Genomic DNA, 18674 nt, shown 5'->3' with positions numbered 1-18674 from the left:
TTATTTAAAAATAAATTTAGCTGAAAATGTGAATCAACTAGGATTTGAATTTGGGTCTCGGCTACCAACCACCAAACGCTTTGTCACTTGCTCTAGGGACGATCGGTCTTACCAAATTGATTTATTCCTGAAGCTTTAAAGTTTGGCCTGCTCTTAGCTGTCGAACATAGTGCGTTTTAAGAGGTGAAGTCTCAGCAGGGAACAAAAAAATTCAAGCCAAATCGCTTGTGTTTTCATTTATTATAAGTTTCTTCGCAATCAATAAAGTTCAATTTTTTTTTCTGCAACAATTAGAACTATTCCGCCGAATAATTTTAATCAAACATGATCATTATTTGATTTATGAAAAATTGGTACTTAAAATTAATAATATTTTATATATAAGCATTTTGAATACCATTAAACTCATCTAGTGAGTTAACTAGTAAGGGAACAATAAAGAGAATATAGGGAAAATTTTCTCATAGAAATGAATTTACACAAAAAAAATTCCTAATATTCACATCAAATTATCTTGATTTCACATCAAACTAATTACAAACCATTTCTCTCTCTCTCTCTCTCTCTCTCTCCCCTTTTCCCCTACTATATTTAACNAAAAAAAAAAAAAAAAAAAAAAAAAAAAACTTCATACATGCATATTTTCGCATGTTCACATATTTAACACTCTTTTTATCTTTTCTATGACCTGATCCTGCATATACTATGATCAATGAAATGGACATAAGCCAACCTCCACGACCTCTTAAACACTAAGATCCCAAAAAATAACCAAAACCCAAAACTATAACCCAAACCCACAAATCCATAGAACCATATGTTTTCATGTTCTTCATCTTCATGATCTCCATCTCTACTTAACCTATGCACACTATCACCTTCACTTGATGGCGCCTGATCTTCATCATTTGAGCATTGCTGCTTCAACGGCGCGCCGCATAGTCCTTCGTTTCCGGCATAACTCATGATGTTATCCAATGTTTGCATCTGGTTTCCGACCGGTATTCGCCCTGATAACATATTATTTGATACGTTCAAAAAACTGAGGAAGGATAAGTTGGTTATACTCGAAGGAATTGCACCGGAGAGTCGGTTGTTCGACAGGTCGAGAGATTCTAACCATTCCAAGTTCCCAACCTTCCTCGGAATACCGCCCGTCAGATGGTTTCCCGACAAGTTCAGAAACAACAGCCCCGAAAGGTTCGTCAGCTCTGTCGGTATCGCCTGAGAGAGAGAGTTGCTCGAGAGATCGATGCCCGTTACGAGCGCGAGATTCTGTTGAAACGATAGCTCCGCGCCTTTCCACACTATCATTATGCTCTCCATGTAAGTAAACTGCGAGCCGTCGAGTACAGCTACTTGTTGTCTCTTCGCCATCGCAGTGAGATTACCGAAGCTCGACGGTATTCGCCCCGTGAGGTTGTTGTGAGCAAGGTCTAGTAGTTGGAGCTTACCGAGCCGTGATAGTTGCGGAGGAATGACGCCGCGAAACATATTCGATCTTAGACGAAGGATCTTGAGAGACGGAAAGCTATCGCCTACCCATGTCGGGATATCCCCGACAAACTTGTTATCCCCGAGGTCGAGGATAACTAGTTCCTTACAGCTCTCTAGGGCTAGAGGGAACTCTCCCGTCATAGAATTGTTCGCGAGGTGCAACGACAGAAGAGGCGGCGTGATGCCGTTGGAACTTAGCGGGACGCGACCGGAGAGATGGTTGCTTTCGAGAATCATCATTTGGAGAGCCTTCATCTCCCACCAACAAGAGGGGATCTCGCTGGAGAGCTGATTCCTCGAGAGGTCGAGAGCTCGTAGGGAGTTCATCGTGCAGAAGAAGGGCGGGAGCCTGCCACTCAAGTAGTTGTCTCTAAGGAAAAGATATTGCATGTTGGGCAAGGAAGAGAAGTTCCATCTCTTGAGACCGGCGCGGCCGACGAATAGCTCTTCCATACGACCCCTGAGGTTGAGCCCGGAGAGGTCGAGAGAGGCGAGCTGAGAAAAGTTGGCGACGAAAGAAGGGATTGGAACTATCAAAGAATTGCTACTCAAGTTAAGAACTGATAAAGAACCTAAATCTGATATTTCTTGGGGGATCATTCCAGTTAAATTGTTGGATCCAAAGTGAAGAACACTGAGCCTACTCAACCTTCCTATGGTGTGTGGAATTGGACCTGTGAATGAGTTATACACCAAGTTGAGCTCAACCAAGTTGATCAAACCTCCTATCTCTTCGGGTATCGAACCCGTTAGCCCGTTCATACCGAGATCCAAGTACGCGAGCCGGGTAAGCGCACTTACGGTTCGCGGGAGGGGACCCGTCAACGCGTTTCGCGAGAAGTTGAGGGTGGTGAGGTAGGGGAGGGAGGAGAAGTTGAGTCCAACAAGGGTGCCATTAAGGCCGGCGGCGGGGAGGTTTAGTTTGGCGACGGCATAGATGTCTGCGGTGACAGCGGAGGGCTGGTCGGGGCGGCATGTGACGCCGAACCAATCGCATGGGGCGGCCGGGGAGGCGAGGGACCATGAAAGGAGGGATGTAGAATTGGAGAGGCTGGATTTCCATGAAAGTAGAGCTTGGGCTTGAGTTTGTGTTGTGGTGGTGGTGGATTTGGTTGGAGAGAGGGAGGAGAGGAAGAGGAAGAGGAAGAGGAGGGGGAGGAGAGGGAGATGGAGTTGCATTATGCAGGCTCTAGAGATTGGATACATGCATTGCTCTTATTTATTTATTTATTTATTTATGTAGTTTTGGTAGCTGGTTATGTGAAAGTGAGAGGATTAATTAATGGTCTTTGTATGAACAGTTGGTCAACATTGGCTCATGGGCCACTATATTAACAACTATGTGTAGATCTAGAGCTTCTCATTGGATACATGGTGCTTTTTTTTTTTTTTAATAATCAGATTACTTTAAACATTGTTTAATTGGGGCATCAAAGTGGACTTTTTTCAACCACCATGACATGTATGGTTTGACTATTTTATAGAAAAAAAAAATCACGAGGAGTACTACAAAGAAAAAAAATATCAGAAAAGTGACCTGTGACATTTGCGTTTTGAACCGGTCTTACTTATTTCAATTGGTTAAGAATTTGACATTTCTAGCTAGATTTCAAATTTGAAACCGTGTTATTTCATATTTCTACTAAATGTATCTATCAAAATAAAAAATATCTTCTGAAGGAAAGATTCAAAGAGAAAGTCACTAGTAGTGCGCGGAAAGTCACTAGTTAAAATCAATGTACCCCACTTTGATGTGACCAATTTTACTGAGTAATGGGTGTTATTTTCTTGATTACTAGTTAAAATCAAGGAATAATTGTCAATATATTTTTCATACGTTTGAAAATATCCGACTTATTCTTTTTTTCTCTTTCTAAAATATTCCTCATATGTTCCACGGTTATTGCAAAATACTCCCGCAGTTATCTCATGTTAAGTTAACTTGGATTAAACGTGAGTTAAATATCTACCACGGTTAAAAAAATTAAAATACCAAATTTATCCTTAACTTAAGGGCAAATAAAAAATATTGGTGACGGTTGAGGGATATATTTGAAAAGACCAAAAATCAAAATACTTTTTGTGCCTCTGACTTTAAGTGCAAATAAGAAAGTCGGTGATGATGGAATAATATATTTGAAAGGACAAAATAGTAATTTTACAGAAATAGTAGAGTTAATTAACAGATTTTAACTCTAGGGGTATATTAGAAATAGGTTAAAACGTAAAAAAAGTATTTTCAATATTAGAATTCTAAGATGAGAAAATCAGAAAGTCGAAAACTTTTCAGGGGTATATAAGCAATTGCCCCCAAAACCAATCAATGTACGCCACCTTGATCTGACCAATTTTAGTGAGTACAAGAATACATAAATACATACAGAAACATGATGCTCCTATGGTTTCTGTTATAGCCAGGGTGTAGCTAGGGATGTAATGTGGACCGTGCCAACATTTTTTGCACCGATTCGGGCTAGAGGCTATCCCTGCCCGGTCGTGTTCCAAATCGGGGCTGGGCCGTGCCGGGCCGAAGCNCCCCCCCCCCTCGTATACTTTAGCTTGGATATTGGACAGCGAGACGACGATAAACAGTCTAGCTGTGATTGATAATTAAGATTTTTGAACTCCACAATCTTTTTATTTTGGTTAAGTAAATTTCGTATATCTATACCGCGGGTGCTCAGAGTTAACATCTAGTTCAGATTGCCTTGGTTAGCAGTTAAACCTTCGGCGTAGTAACTTTTGTTGAACCATCGTGCCATCATCGTGCCTCCGGAGTTTTAACTGTTAAAATTGTCAGCTACACTACGCAAACACTTAAATTATCACATTTTGTTAGGTTTCCGCTATTTTAAAAATATCTTTAAAAAAAAAGTGATAAATCTCGTACTAGTCATGAGACTAGAATTTAAGTTCAGAAAATAGTAGTAAAAAATACTCTAAAAATAAAAGTCGGTAAGTAAAAACTGATGAGCAGATTATCCATTTACTACAACTTTTTAATACTTTAAATCAAAAGTTTATGAAAATTATCACATCTAGTTCAGATTGCCTTGGCTAGCAACTAAACCTTCGGCGTAGTAACTTTTGTTGAACCATCGTGCCTCCCGAGGCACGATGGCTATCATATGGTCGGGTCGAGATATATATATATATCTCATCCCGATGATATGATAATACTCATAATCCGGGAAGCATGAGTATTCAACAAAAGCTACTACCTCGAAGGCTTAGCTGTTAGGTGAGACAATTTATACTAGATCTCATAAACTTTGAAGATCTTTTATTTAAAGCATTAAAAAGCTTTAGTATTATTTCAGGTACTTCGCCCATATTTTACTTACCAGTTTTAGCTTGCTACAGAATTTTTACCTACTAGCCTAGGAAGTTAAATTCTAGCCTCAATAACTAGAAATAAATCCATCACTTATCTTAAAAAATAGTTTTTAAGTTAGATAAGTCTAAGAAAACGTGGCAATTTGATCGTTCATAAGGTATGGCCGGCAATTTTAACAGTTAAAACACTCGAAAACTAGCATTCCATTTACTACAGCTTTTTAATACTTTAAACTAAAGATATACAAAGTTTACGAGATCTATTGCAAATTGCCATATCTAGTAACTAAGCCTTCGAGATAGTAGCTTTTGTTGAATACTCATGCTCCTGCTAGCATGAGTATTTCTATGCGACGGCCAAAAATCCCGCATCGCCTACCGGCCCGAATCCGTGATTGGTTAAAAAATATATCCTATAATCTGTCCCGCCTCATAACCCAACTTCCGCCGGCGCTCCAAATCTGCTCCACCAATTAATATTTTTTTTTAAAATTATAATAAGTTATATATAAAATTAACAATATAAATTATCCAAATTAAAATATCAATCACAATTTGAAGCAAAATTTAAAAGTTTCAAATATTCAAATACATGAGAAATGAGAGCACCAACTTATTTATATTTTTAGACTTTTTTGTAAATATATTATTTTTTAGGGATATTCTTTTAAAATATAAATAGTTTTTCGGAGCGGATTCGGGGCAGACTCGGACTGAATCATGGCAGGACGGATTTGGGGCGAATTTGGATAGCGTCAAAATTTTTTTTCATTTTCTGTCCCGAATTCGTCTCGGATCTTAAAATTACTCTGTTTTCTGCCTCGAATCCATTTATTTTTTTCCATTTACTGCCTCATTCGAAGCGGATCAGGACAGGAGCTCCACCAACTCTGATCTGTTTACATCCCTATGTCCATGGTAGTTTTATATGCCATATCAAATCAGAGATCAATCCAATTCAAGAGTGATGCTATATCCATGGTAGTTTCATATGTCATATCAAATCAGAGATCAATCCAATTCATGATTAATAACATTTATAAGTAAAAACAGTACTCTATTCATCCAATCTCAGTCCGAACAGATTGGACATGCATGTCAAAAGTTGTGAGTGTGTATCTCGTTTCTCAAAGGTTGATGGCTACGTCCATGATCGTTTTTATTGCATATCAAATCAAAGATCAATCCAATTCATAATTGATAGCATTTATGAGTCACGACAGAACCGCATCGCTAATTAACTAATCACAATCCTAATAGATTTGACATGCATGTCAAAACTCGTAAGTCTGCATTTCGTTTCTCAAAAGTCGATGGCTACGTCCATGGTCGATTTTACTGCATATCAAATCAGAGATCAATCCAATTCATAATTGATAGCATTTATGAGTCACGAGTCACGACAGAACCGCATCGCTAATTAACTAATCACAATCCTAATAGATTTGACATGCATGTCAAAACTCGTAAGTCTGCATTTCGTTTCTCAAAAGTCGATGGCTACGTCCATGGTCGATTTTACTGCATATCAAATCAGAGATCAATCCAATTCATAATTGATAGCATTTATGAGTCACGAGTCACGACAGAACCGCATCGCTAATTAACTAATCACAATCCTAATAGATTTGACATGCATGTCAAAAGTTGTAAGTCTGCATTTCGTTTCTCAGAAGTCGATAGTTGATTGAGGTAGAAATGCAAGAGACTAAACTATAATGATAGTCTTAAAGATCACCTACCCTACAGTAGAAGAATCAATGTATGGTATCAAACAGAATCAATGTATGAAATAAATCTTTAACCACATGAAAGCTCTCAAGACCACATGATCAACAAATTTGCTGCTGTTTTGTACATCCTCTCACTTTCTAATCACCTTTCAGTATGGAATTACGACACATGATCTGACTCACGCTGCTGTTCGACAATAAAAGTTAGTTTCAGATCTTAATTAATGGCATGTGATGGAATTTACGTTGACCACGGACCACAGATACTCAATAAGATTAATCATAATCCAGCGAATTATGTGTTGACTCTAGTAGCATGTGGTTTGCATTATCAGTTTGTATGCAGCTACAGTATTGAAGGATTTCTTATTAGTGAAACTAACAACTATCTTGACCTGATCCTAGAAGATGATGATTGAAACATCCCATAATAAATATGGAAAATGGTCAAGTTTCTGCTAGAGTGTCTGATAAGTTCTGTTATCTGATACCAGGAAAAGAGCAAACAGTAGTGAAAGCAAAGTACACGCAACTACAGCGAGCACATAAAACACCCTCCAAATTAATATAACATTAATAACAATATACAAGCCAATGCAAAGCCAAACCAAGTAGATAAAACAAATTCAATGAATTAATACACAAAGCAACCCTCCAAAGGATGTTTCATATGCTTGTTTCTCTGACAGGAACGGATTACGAGGAGGAAATTATTCGAAAATCAACAACATTGTGATCCCATAAGACACTGAAAGAAAATATGGTACACTAAAAGAACAACTAAATTCGCATACCAATAGCTACAGTGACAGCTTGAATAGAGACCTTGCCAATGCAGCTGTTTTAAAACCTCGACAGAAGACGATATGAAGAAGAGCTCCCGTAACATGCAATCAACTCAGCACACACTTGAGACTTCACCGAACTTGCCCTGCAATAATCCAAGAAAAACATAAATGCCCACTCTTTATTGGCCAAAATGCATAAACGTCAAGGTTGTAGCATACCACTTCAAATTTGCCGTTGGTATCTTGGGATCCCTTTGGTCACTGAACCAGATCTAGAAGAATAGCTCGATGTATCTCCCTGACTTCTACAACTCCAATAACTTCCCACAGTACCCACAATGGGGATTTCATCGGGGCTCCGGCTCGGGGACCTTCTCGGCGATGATGTCACCGACGATTGCTTAATATCCTCAACAGTCAAAGCACCGAGAATTGGCCGTTCCTCTCGACTAAGTGACCAGTTCGAGCGAGCGGAATTGCTTTCTTGAATTCTTTGAACGCTTGAATTTTCTGACGAAACCAACCAAGTTGAAAGGCTAGCATCCACAGAGACTTCCTGCTTGCAAGGACTATTATTTGAATCAGCTGTCCCTTCGAGCTTCTTAGTCTTAAATGTAGGCTCGGGACTAAGGACCATCTTGTTCTTTTCTTGTTCTAAGTTGATATTCTCCTTGTTAGTATTCTTCAATGGGACGGCGCCGACCTTAACCTCCTTCCACTGAGATAGATTTTCCACAGGATTCAGCACGGAGTTTACGTAGTGGCTTCTATCTCGCGGATTACCCTTAGCCAAAAGGATTGGCTGTTTATCCGGGGATGAGACACAGTTAGGACCGGGACTGATCACTTCTTGATTATTCTCTAGTTCTTTTTCGATGGGTAGCGAAAAGAACGACTCATATGATTCCTCATCTTCTTGAAGGCCAATAGGATTACGTTCCTTGTCGATGCCACAATCATCGTAATCCTCATCCTCATCTTCTTCTCCATACTCATCCTCATCGTCATCCTCACCATCGCCGTCTTCCTCACCATCGCCGCCATCCTCATCATCGCTATTTGAACAATTTTGATACCTATGGTTTAAAGGGTAATTCCCAGATTGTGAAGTGGGCTTTCCTGCATCTTCTTGAGGGTTTTTCTCTTCCTCTCTCGCTTCATTCTTCTCATCTTCCTCCAAAATACACTTCTCATTGCCTTGAGTCGCAGCCTCTTCGTATGTTTTGATGTTCAGATCAAACGTCACTTTCTTTCTGCAGCTGCTGAAGCTCCCCTGCTCATTAATCTCCCTATAAATCGCAAAAAATAAACAATAAAACCAACTAAATCAACCTAAAAAACAAAAAAAAAAACTCTTTGAAGCATATCAGCAAACAGTTAGAATGCGACATGAATAACAATTAGATGACCATGAAAAAGGAAACGCCACTCAGATTAATTGCAATTCACCTTATTTCTTGATCCGGAATCGAATTAGCCGCAACCTCCGTTGAAGGTTTCTCCAGGGAAAGCTGAGGTGTGATTTGCTCCAGCAACGGTTGCGCCCGCAGGGGCGAAGCATTTTGCTGCAGAAGCTTGTAGCTTTCATGTCTCTGAGATCACCAAAACCAATACACCATCATAAGAACAGATCCAAGAATTGTAGGGAAAAAAAAAACACAAATTTGCACCAAAACAAGATGTAAATAGCTCTAAATCGGGGTGTACCCGATCTCGGGGCGGCGACTTCTTGGGCGATCGCCGGCGCTTTCGATCCTTCGGGCCTCCTAAACAAGCGAGGAAGCAACCCATGATGCGGGGTGTTTGGAGGTGTCTCTCTCACACTTAGGGTTTTGATTCGAGCTACAAAGAGAGAGAGGGAAGGTGCCAACGTGAGGAGGAGATTAGGGTTTCGCCATGGGGAAGGAGCTACCTCTCTCTAGGGTTGGGGCACAACGGTCATGAGAGTTTAAAAGGTTGTTGTTGTTTTTTTTTATTATTTTATTTTTCGAGTTCGGAGAATATGACCGTTGCAGCAGAGCAATGCCTCTTAGGGCCCAGAGGGAGCCTCTGTTTCAGATCTTTTACTATTTGAGATGTGTACAGCTACAGAGAAGTGCTTTTGGAATCCTAGGATTATAGATAAAGAACAAAAAAAAACTCTAGTTTGATTTTTAGTTTAGTTGTTGACAAGGTTTCTATCAAATTTTCCTTTTGTGTTAAAATTTTCTCAGTAGCTTTTGCTCGATAAATAGTGCAAATTTGTGTTCAATTACGGGGTTGTTCGGTCGATCGGTAACTTTTGGTTCGAAGGCTTAAGAAGTTCATTTTATTTCTTGCTGCTATTGACAGAAGCTCCAAACTTTGTGTTGATATACTACTTTGTGTAGATCTGTCTAAGCATTTTTCTGTAACTAAGGTTTAGCATCACTAAACACATTGTCGTCTCTCCGACCACCGGTCGCTGGCCTTCTTGGCGAGATCGTGTAGCGGTACATAAGCGGCGTATGTTCTTAAGTGCGACTTCGATCCCAGGAATAAAGCGAAATTTGTGGGGGTGTTTTGGTTTCGGGGTGCCTAAGTTGATTTTCTCGCAGGATGTTCATGAAATTTTGAGGATGTCTGTTGATGTCGCATATTTAATCATCTTTAGCACCTCGAATTGTATCAAGTAAAGGATATAACAGTCTCATAAGTATCTTATTGATTTTCATTAATAAACTTGCGAAAGATCTCAAACCTTGTCGCGGTCTCGAAAGAAACTATTCCCTTACATCCATTTCATTATCATTTGCATCATCACTTCTGGATTACATGCTTCATAATACTAATCTATTATCAAGCTGACGGTAACTTCCGGGCCGAACATTAGATTTGCGTCACGGGGAGGAATCCATGGCGAATAGCAGCTGACCATGTTTTCTCGACGTCTTGCACCGTTTCTCCGCACTCGTGAACATCCCATCCCTCCAGCGCATGTACTATTCCAGCAGCACGCCACGCGCTCATTACCCTTCTCGGCAGCCAGTTCTGTCCATATAGTAACAGTTTAGTGAAATAAAACACACATCTTTGCTTTTGCTTTTGTTATGAAAAATTTGAGCAAACAATCTCTGTTACCTCACAGGAATGCATGTTCTGTAATGTTTCTGGGATCTTCATACATGGAGTGGTGTAGTAACTACAGTCGTTGCGTATCTTCTTCGGGGGAAATTGCGAATACGGGATGAGCCGTGCTCCTTTTGGCGCCCTTTTTTGTTCTTCATGTTCTAATCCATCTCCTACTAACCATACCTGCAGAGTTGAAAAATCACGCTAACGATGTGTCATATTTCAGCATTAAATGCCTCTTTTCGAAGGACTTTGCTATGCAATTTCGACATTTCATCTATGTGTCAAACATCTGAAGGCACATCTGAGTTTGTCTCCCCTTCGTAATTACCTTTGTAGTATAGTTTCTTGAAAACACCAAATAATTAGCCGCCTTTTCTGTCATTTGCCCCTTGAGCATCTTGAATTCATGCTTGCGAGTCATGATCACCTGCTCGGTAGCGCAAGCAAGTTAATGTCGAAATGTAAAAATTTCAGAGCTGAAAAATTTATGCCCCGCCCCCATAATTGATAAGAAGAAGAGATTAATAAGTCAATAGAAGTACCTGGACACCCTTCTGGCATAGTGCTGCAGCAACTGCGCGGGCCACCTTAGACAGATTTCCGGCGAGAAGTACTTCGTTTGTTCCTGCAGGAATACTTTTAAGAACCACCGCAGCTGCTAAGCTACTGCCGTCCACTATTCGCACTCTCAGTTTCGGGTGCTTCTCTATGTAAAGTTCGCCGCTTCCATTGAGTTCTTTCGCCTGATATTCGGGGAACAAATGGTCACCACAAGTATCGCAATGCGCATTAACAAATAATCAGCTGATGGTAGTGTGGATATGACAGTTTAGATATTCTTCGAAGAGGTGTTATACGTAATCTTCAGAAGATGATTATGTACTAGGGCTAGGGAATAACATGCCTGATTTAGTAGTCCTAGACTCAGAACTCTAACTCCTCTTTGATCGGCCTCTAGTATCGCCTTTTCGATCAGATCATTGATTGCTTCTTTCTCCCATTTTAATCCGTACTGCGCAAACAAACAAGCAGGTAACAATTCAGCTAATAGATGATAATCACTTAAGACATACACAGCATGAGAGATTTTAACCGGTGGAATCGATTTTTCACCTGGAAATTGTATCTGGGTATTGCCCATGTTTGCAACTTGAGCTTCTTCAAGGTGTTTCTTTCGACTGTGAAAGAAGATCCATAGATCCATGTGAGCAACATCGACACCGACGATATGGGCCACATGATCAGCATGTACCACTTTGAATTGTATGGCCTGGATGCCAAGGATGCAAACCCAAGCCTAAGATGGTAGATGGATTGCAGTGTGGTGGGATGGGTCAGGTGAACAACATCAGGGGCTTCTTCCTTCCCCTTCAGCGAGCTCTCGTACAAGTCGTCGGACGACTTGTCCATCGTGCCGTATATGTAGTCATAGAATGGCATGAAGAGAGAGTAGTTTGTCCGGAACTGGGTGTGGTGAAGCGAGTGAAACCTAGAGAACCAGAATGCACCGTATTTAGTTTGGTAAAAACGTACAGAACTTACTTGAACTATAGCGCATTTTGAAATTGGTATCTGAACTATGAATATATTCATTACACAACGTAATCTTTCGCTGCTTTTGATTTAAGTACCTTTAATGGAGGAAATGAACTAAGAAAGTACTTACGACGGAGTGTACATGAGATACTTAAGCGGGGGGAAGGCATGGAAAAGCCACTTGGGGACGAGCTCGAAGTTGCAATGCCCCATGTTGTTCATGAAGTCGAGGTAAGTAGTATAAGCCAACAGGGCGATAATAGACCCCCTGCCAGTGAGGACGGTTGTCAACATTGGAATCGTGAAAAGTGCGTAGTACACCACATGCTCCGCGAAAGGATGAATGACGGCTGTCGATGACATGATAAGTGAGCATTATGTATAAATGAGCCTTAGGTACTTTGCTAAATTACTGTAATAAGTTTTTAAGCCATGCCTTGTAATTTTATTCACAACATGCATGACTGATTACAACCTTAGGCCTTCTAGGATGGATAGGTTAAAAGCAAAAGCGGCAAATGCAGAGACAGTGGATCTAGCACAAGTTTCATTTGATTTGTGTGTCAAATGAATTGCGGTTATTGATATACAGAAGAGTAAGCACTGCACTTTTGCTGATAATTGTGTTTCAGAAAAGCAGGGTGATGAGTGCATGAGGTTCCCTCCAATACAGGATGTGAGGAAGGTGAGATATATTCTTAAATCACCTCGACTTAAGAGGCTTTATCGCTATCGTGAACAAGGTTTTAAGTGCTCATCGGCACGTATCATAATGTGCTGATAAGATATCGGCACGATATAACTCCCGTACTGATGGCACGGCTCAACATTCTTTTTTCTTTAAAATTAGCAACTATAGCTTTAAATAAAGTGCAAAAGAATTGATAAAGACATCTAATAAGAAATTAGAACAAATTGACGCTAAAAAAATAAATATTCCCCATTATAGTGAGTCGACATCAAGATATTTTGTGACTAGCACACATCGGCACAGCACGGCACAGTGTCACACTATGCCAACAAGTTCTTGGCATGATCCCGCACGAGAGCACTTCTCTCCTTGGTCTTGAACCACACTATCAGGTCCACAAACATGCCCTGGTATCCTACAGTATGGCTCTTTGATTTGTTTTCATCTTTTAACTTTTTTTTTTTTTTAACTTACTCTTGATTTCTATATCATTTTCTGAAGCAAGTCTGTACTGCAGAGACAGTCATCAGAAATTTTATCAAGTCTGTACAGACAGTTTTTTGGTTCATTAGCTGCAGAAATGCAAGCAGCATCAGAAACTGAAAGACTCCTGGCTAATTATAGGAGAGGTCAGGAAACATGACATTCATCATACTCTTTTGAGTTATTTTGCTCACATTGTAGCAACAATGAATCAAATTTTTAACTAGCATGGGATCTAATATATAAAAACATTATTCCTAAGTGCATTGATCATAGTTTAATTGTGGAAATTGACATGCAGATCTAAAGACACTTGCTTGGTGGGTAGAAGAAGTAAACTGAGAAAAGTGTGACAGAAATTACAGTAATTTTGTTTTGGTAAAAATGTATGGAGACCCCCTCAACTATAGGAAATATTTAAAAAGAGACCTCAACTTTTATTTATTTATTTATATATTTATTTTTGTGATTGAGACACCCTCAACTCCTAATTTTCTAGAATTAAGCAATCTAGTTTTAAAAAAAAGTGAGGATCTTCTTAAATTTATTAGTGATGGTACCAAATGTAATAAATTTTTAATCATTTTTCAGCAAATAAAACTAGAGCACTAATTAATGTAACTAAGTATAAAAACTTAAAGGTAGTATATATAAAGCTTATCTTAACTATCATCCGTTTGAATTTGACTGCCTAATTTTTAAAAATCTTGATTTTACTATCTGACCTTGTAATTTATTTGATTTGAGACAGTTAATGACTTTCTAACTTTAAATTTTCAATGTGTTTTTTACGGGCTTAGTTAGTATGTTTTATACAATTTATGTAACTGCAAATTCAGTAAGTAATTAGTTTAAAATTTGCATTCGAAAAGTCATCAAATCACTTAAATTAAACTAATTAAAAGTTGGGTACTAAAGTTAAAAGTCTTGAAAGGTTGGGTTGTCCAATCAAAATGGTCAATAGTTCTAGCTAGTTGTTTTATACATTTTTATCACACTTAATTTTTTTAAAAAAGTACACAGAACTTAATTAGACTATGGATCATTTTGATTTGGCTACTCAATATTTCAAAATTTTGAGTTTACTACGTAATCTTCAATTTGTTTGATTCGAATTAGTCAACGACAATTTAACTTCAAATTTTCAATGCATCCTTTATTTTTACAAGTTTAATTAGCATATTTCATTCAATTTCCATAGTTATAAACTCATTAAAGTAAGTAATTAGCTTAAATTTTGAAATCAAAGAGCAGTCAACTGACTCAAATCAAACAAATTGACAAGTTAGATCGTAAAATCAAAATTTTGAAAGATTGGATTGACAGATCAAAATGGTCTCTAGTTCATGTGAGTTTTATACGTTTTTATCCAAAATAAATAAAAGTTGAGGTGTGACACCCCCTAGGAATTGAAATAGTTCTATATATAAGATATAATAGGATTAGACCTCTTAATCCGATTGTAATATGTTATACGGTGGCTAGACCCACGAAATTAAGAAAGTTAAGCATATTAGGACTAAAGTAGTCCTAGAATGGTCGACTCTTGGGAAGTTGGGGCGTCAAAGTTGGTATCAGAACTACTCACCGGCAAGAAGTGTTAGAAGATTCTTGGTTGAACCAAGGTTATATAGAGGGCAGAGCGCGGCTCCCCACAAGATCGACTGAGATAGCGAGGTGACTTTTGTATTGTCTGATGGTTGTGCGTTTTTTAATCTGGTTATAGTATTTTAGGCGGTGATTAAGCCAAAAAGGTTAAGAGATTCTTGATTGAGCCAAAATTATGCAGTGGGCAAAGCACGGCTCTCCACAAAGTCAGTTAAAGCTAACGTGACAAGTCTCATATTGTTTGGTGGTTGTAAGTTTCTTAATTTGACAATAGTATTTTAGACGATGAATAAGTGTAAAAAATTAAAAAAAGTTAAGCGTGTCTAGAGTAATTTTAGAATGGGTGGTGACCGGCAAAAAGCTGGGCATCACATGAGGGGTCCTATTGATTGGGTGGTTTCAATACATTTTACCAGAAAGTTCAGAGATAGGAAATGTGAAATTAATTCCTGCTACTTGTCAGAAAGCCTTAACTCCTAAGGCCAGGCTCCACCTTACCACAGTCAACTAACAGGAGAGGCCCTAGTACAAACAGGACCAGTAAATGATCCTGAGGATTATTGGTCCCTGTACACCTCTCCATTTTATTAACCATTTTCAGAAAAAAAAAAGATAAATTCAGATCTAGCATTTATTTGGTACTGAATCATGCATTTATTTCTTGTCTTTGCCAAGTGATTGAGGTTGGAAGGATATATGTGAATTGAATTGAGATTTACATAATTACTTTTCATTACGTTGTCATTTTCGATCAAATCAATTTTTTTGGGATAAAAACAGTTTAAGAGTTAGTAAGAGTGTAAGATCCTTCCATTTTTAAGAAGTTCTGAATTAAATTCTGATACCTGCTATTTTTTGGCGTATGTTTCTGTTCGTTATTCTATTTTTTATTTTGTTATTTTTTCTAGTGATCTTTATTATACATATGAACGAGAATGTTGAGACTATTTTTGAACTGTGTTCCCCAACACTCTTTTCTCTATTTTTGTGAAAAGATTTAAAGAAACATATAAGATATCTCTTCTTTGCACTTTGTTGCATCCACTTTCCACCCAATTTTACATGGTTGTCAGTTTTTGGAAGTCTAAATTAACCAAGTACATATTAAGTGGTAGCTCCAGCTACATAAATGGGGTGCAATAACTAACATGGAATGCATGCTCTGAATTGGAAAAAAAAGTTATGGAACATGGTGTTGCTCAAACTTGTCCAAATGAACTAACTAAACTCACATAAGCAGTATTTTTTTTTTTTTTGAGAGATCGATAGCACGCTATCCGCTTCGTTTATTTCATTTAGAAATAAACTTAGCTGGAAATGTGAATCAACTAGGCTTCGAACTTGAGTTTCGGGTACCTACCACCAAGCTCTTTGCCACTTGCTCTTAAGACGGTCGGTCACATAAGCAGTATTAAACCATCTAACTGTGAAGTGCAACATGCACCTCTCTACCTCTTAACTTGTGCTGTTTAGTGGATCCATGAATAGTACACTAGTGCATAAGCAACTTAAAACATTATTCAATCGGTTTCTGAAACAGCTTCTCTACTTAGGAAATAAGAATCAGTAGTTCTGGTGGTTGCAGAGGCTTACATGTAATCGGCTCAGTGACGATGGAAGCGTGGTGGTGCGAGTGATAGCGCGAGTAGAGGAAGTGGTGGTGCAGTGCTCTGTGAAACCAGTAGTAGAGGAACTCCACAGGGCCTGCATGAAGCAGGGCTATCATAACTGCTCCATCCGTTCGCCACATCGGAAGCCGCTGCGCCGAGCTCGGAATGAAGGTGAAGCCCACATACAGCAGCAGGCCATTGAAAATGATCTGATCATCCCTGTTGTGTATGAATATTTGTAGTTTGATCATGCATATCATGTGCAATTGAAGCAGTTGAAGGCCACATGATTTAAACACTGAATTTAATGATCTATCTTGATTTCATTTACTTGGTGGTTTTTTTTTTTTTTTTTTTTTTTTTTTTTGCTTCAAAGATTGTTCAGAATCTGTGTAATTGTCACCTTACATCAAGAAATGAGTAATTCATATTGGCTTAAAGGGATCAACATTATTCTGTCCTGTGACGAGAGGCCTGATTCGGCTAAGTCATGTTCGAAATGGCAGAATGCTAGGTGAGCTTGAGTCAAAATCGAGACCCGTGAACGCTATATCTGTACACTTTAAATAAATTAATTATGTATTTTTAAATGCTCGAGCTTTTGAGATTAATGGTTAGTGCCAATAATCCTACACTTCGTACGCAGATTTTTTTATTTGCTTTCTGTTAGATAATGTTGGCCCGGGTCGCGTACTGACTCTTAAGATAGTAGTTTTGTGGGCACATGAGTTTAAATTTTATTTTGTATATTTATTTCATGAACTGTACAGAAAATCACCAAGTGTTCTACAATCAATAAAAAGGAAAAAACAAAAGTCAGATATTTTGCTATATATGGATCGAGCTTTTTATGGGAGAAATTAGGTTTCATGCTTTGAATTTTCTTTGACCCTGTGATACTAATTACATAGACTTATGATTGAGTTGTTTAATTAATAGCTCATAAATTATATTACAGCTGTTCCATGTCCTCACTGTCCTTGCTGTGTTGTCTCTATTTATACAAGTTAATTAATCATGATGTTAACAGTGGTCCATATTAACATAAGACCAAATTATGGGGAGATCTTGTCTCTATTTGTACAAATTAATTATGATGTTAACGGTGGTTCCTATTATGGTTAAAAATTTGACGATTGATATATGAGGTAGTCACTGTCGGATCGTTGGCGCTAATCATTAATCTCAAAAGCGAGCTGATAGAAATACACAACCAATTTACTTAAAGCGTATAGATACAGTACTTAGGGATCTCGATTGTGACTTGGCCCAACCAGCCTCACGCTATTTCGAACATGACTTAGTCTAACCCAGCCGAATATGAGTCGGCCCACATGGCCTCTCGCCACAGGGCAGAATGCTGGCCAATTTAAGCCAACAGTCACAAGTTTGAAGCGTGGTTGTTTCACATTTCTGGCCGATCGAGTTCATTTCTTAAAGACGTGAATGGTAAGGATCTGTTAGGGTTTTTCGTACCAGTTCCGCTCGCGGTCGACCTGCTCGAACTCGATGCTGCGGTCGACGATCTGGTGCTTGCTCCGAGCATTCTGGAAGCGCGACAAGGTTATCCATATCTGGTTGTGGATCATCCTCAGCAGCAGGGATGGAAATATTGCATTGTAGGTGATCACGTCGAGCTCCCTCCACCCCTTCGTCGCCACCATGCGCAGGCCATGCAACACCCATGGAGCCAACACAACGTACTGCATGCATGCATGCATGTGTAAAGGAAACAAGAAATGATCATGTATAGAACTACAAAAGAGAATAAGGCCTTAATTATTTGTACTTGAGATAATATACCTAATGTAACTAAGCTATATATATATATATATATATATATAGAGAGAGAGAGAGAGAGAGAGAGAGAGAGAGAGAGAGAGAGAGAGAGAGAGAGGGGCACATGTGATGGTTTTGATTAGTCCCGCACGAATTTTAATGCGATGTACTTGGGCCTAATAAAATTTGTTGGGAACAATTTTTTTTTTCCATGCTTGTGGAACAACCAACTATTTATGGGAGAGGATGAAAATTTTCCAACTATGGTAAATTGACCGCCTGTTTGATTTGACATCTCATATCGCTTTTATAATTTATGAAAACCAAGATAATTTTTAGATGTTAATTTAAAAACGAAAAGAGTTGAAAAAAAAAAAAATTGATAGAAACGTTCCCAGCATAACTAACTATGAACAAAACTGAATTGACTATCTAATTTTTTAAACTTTTAATTTTACTATTTCGTTTTCAATTTATTTAATTTTAGCCGATCAACTGTACTATTGCGAGAATTACATAA

The 18674-nt window shown here is 38.6% G+C and overlaps 3 protein-coding genes across 3 annotated transcripts; all 3 read right to left on the bottom strand.

Annotated features, from left to right (window-relative positions):
* LOC109713857 (probable LRR receptor-like serine/threonine-protein kinase At4g36180) lies at positions 853-2640 on the bottom strand. The gene is made up of 2 exons (XM_020238107.1): positions 1121-2640; positions 853-1010 (listed from the first exon to the last, which is right to left on the bottom strand). Exons 1-2 carry the CDS (start codon positions 2257-2259, stop codon positions 971-973), a joined length of 1179 nt encoding a protein of 392 aa, XP_020093696.1. The 5' UTR covers positions 2260-2640; the 3' UTR covers positions 853-970.
* LOC109713668 (nuclear polyadenylated RNA-binding protein 3-like) lies at positions 7152-9439 on the bottom strand. The gene is made up of 4 exons (XM_020237836.1): positions 9062-9439; positions 8804-8946; positions 7574-8643; positions 7152-7497 (listed from the first exon to the last, which is right to left on the bottom strand). The coding sequence occupies exons 1-3, from the start codon at positions 9143-9145 to the stop codon at positions 7578-7580; spliced, it is 1293 nt and encodes a 430-aa protein (XP_020093425.1). The 5' UTR covers positions 9146-9439; the 3' UTR covers positions 7152-7497; positions 7574-7577.
* LOC109713749 (protein ECERIFERUM 1-like) lies at positions 10015-18119 on the bottom strand. The gene is made up of 9 exons (XM_020237933.1): positions 17852-18119; positions 16359-16594; positions 12114-12333; positions 11561-11936; positions 11352-11459; positions 10990-11190; positions 10776-10874; positions 10454-10627; positions 10015-10363 (listed from the first exon to the last, which is right to left on the bottom strand). Exons 1-9 carry the CDS (start codon positions 18094-18096, stop codon positions 10202-10204), a joined length of 1821 nt encoding a protein of 606 aa, XP_020093522.1. The 5' UTR covers positions 18097-18119; the 3' UTR covers positions 10015-10201.

Source organism: Ananas comosus, linkage group 8 (assembly GCF_001540865.1).
Source record: "Ananas comosus cultivar F153 linkage group 8, ASM154086v1, whole genome shotgun sequence".
Classification (NCBI taxonomy): Eukaryota; Viridiplantae; Streptophyta; class Magnoliopsida; order Poales; family Bromeliaceae; genus Ananas; species Ananas comosus.
This window is presented reverse-complemented; position numbering and strand designations above follow the sequence as displayed.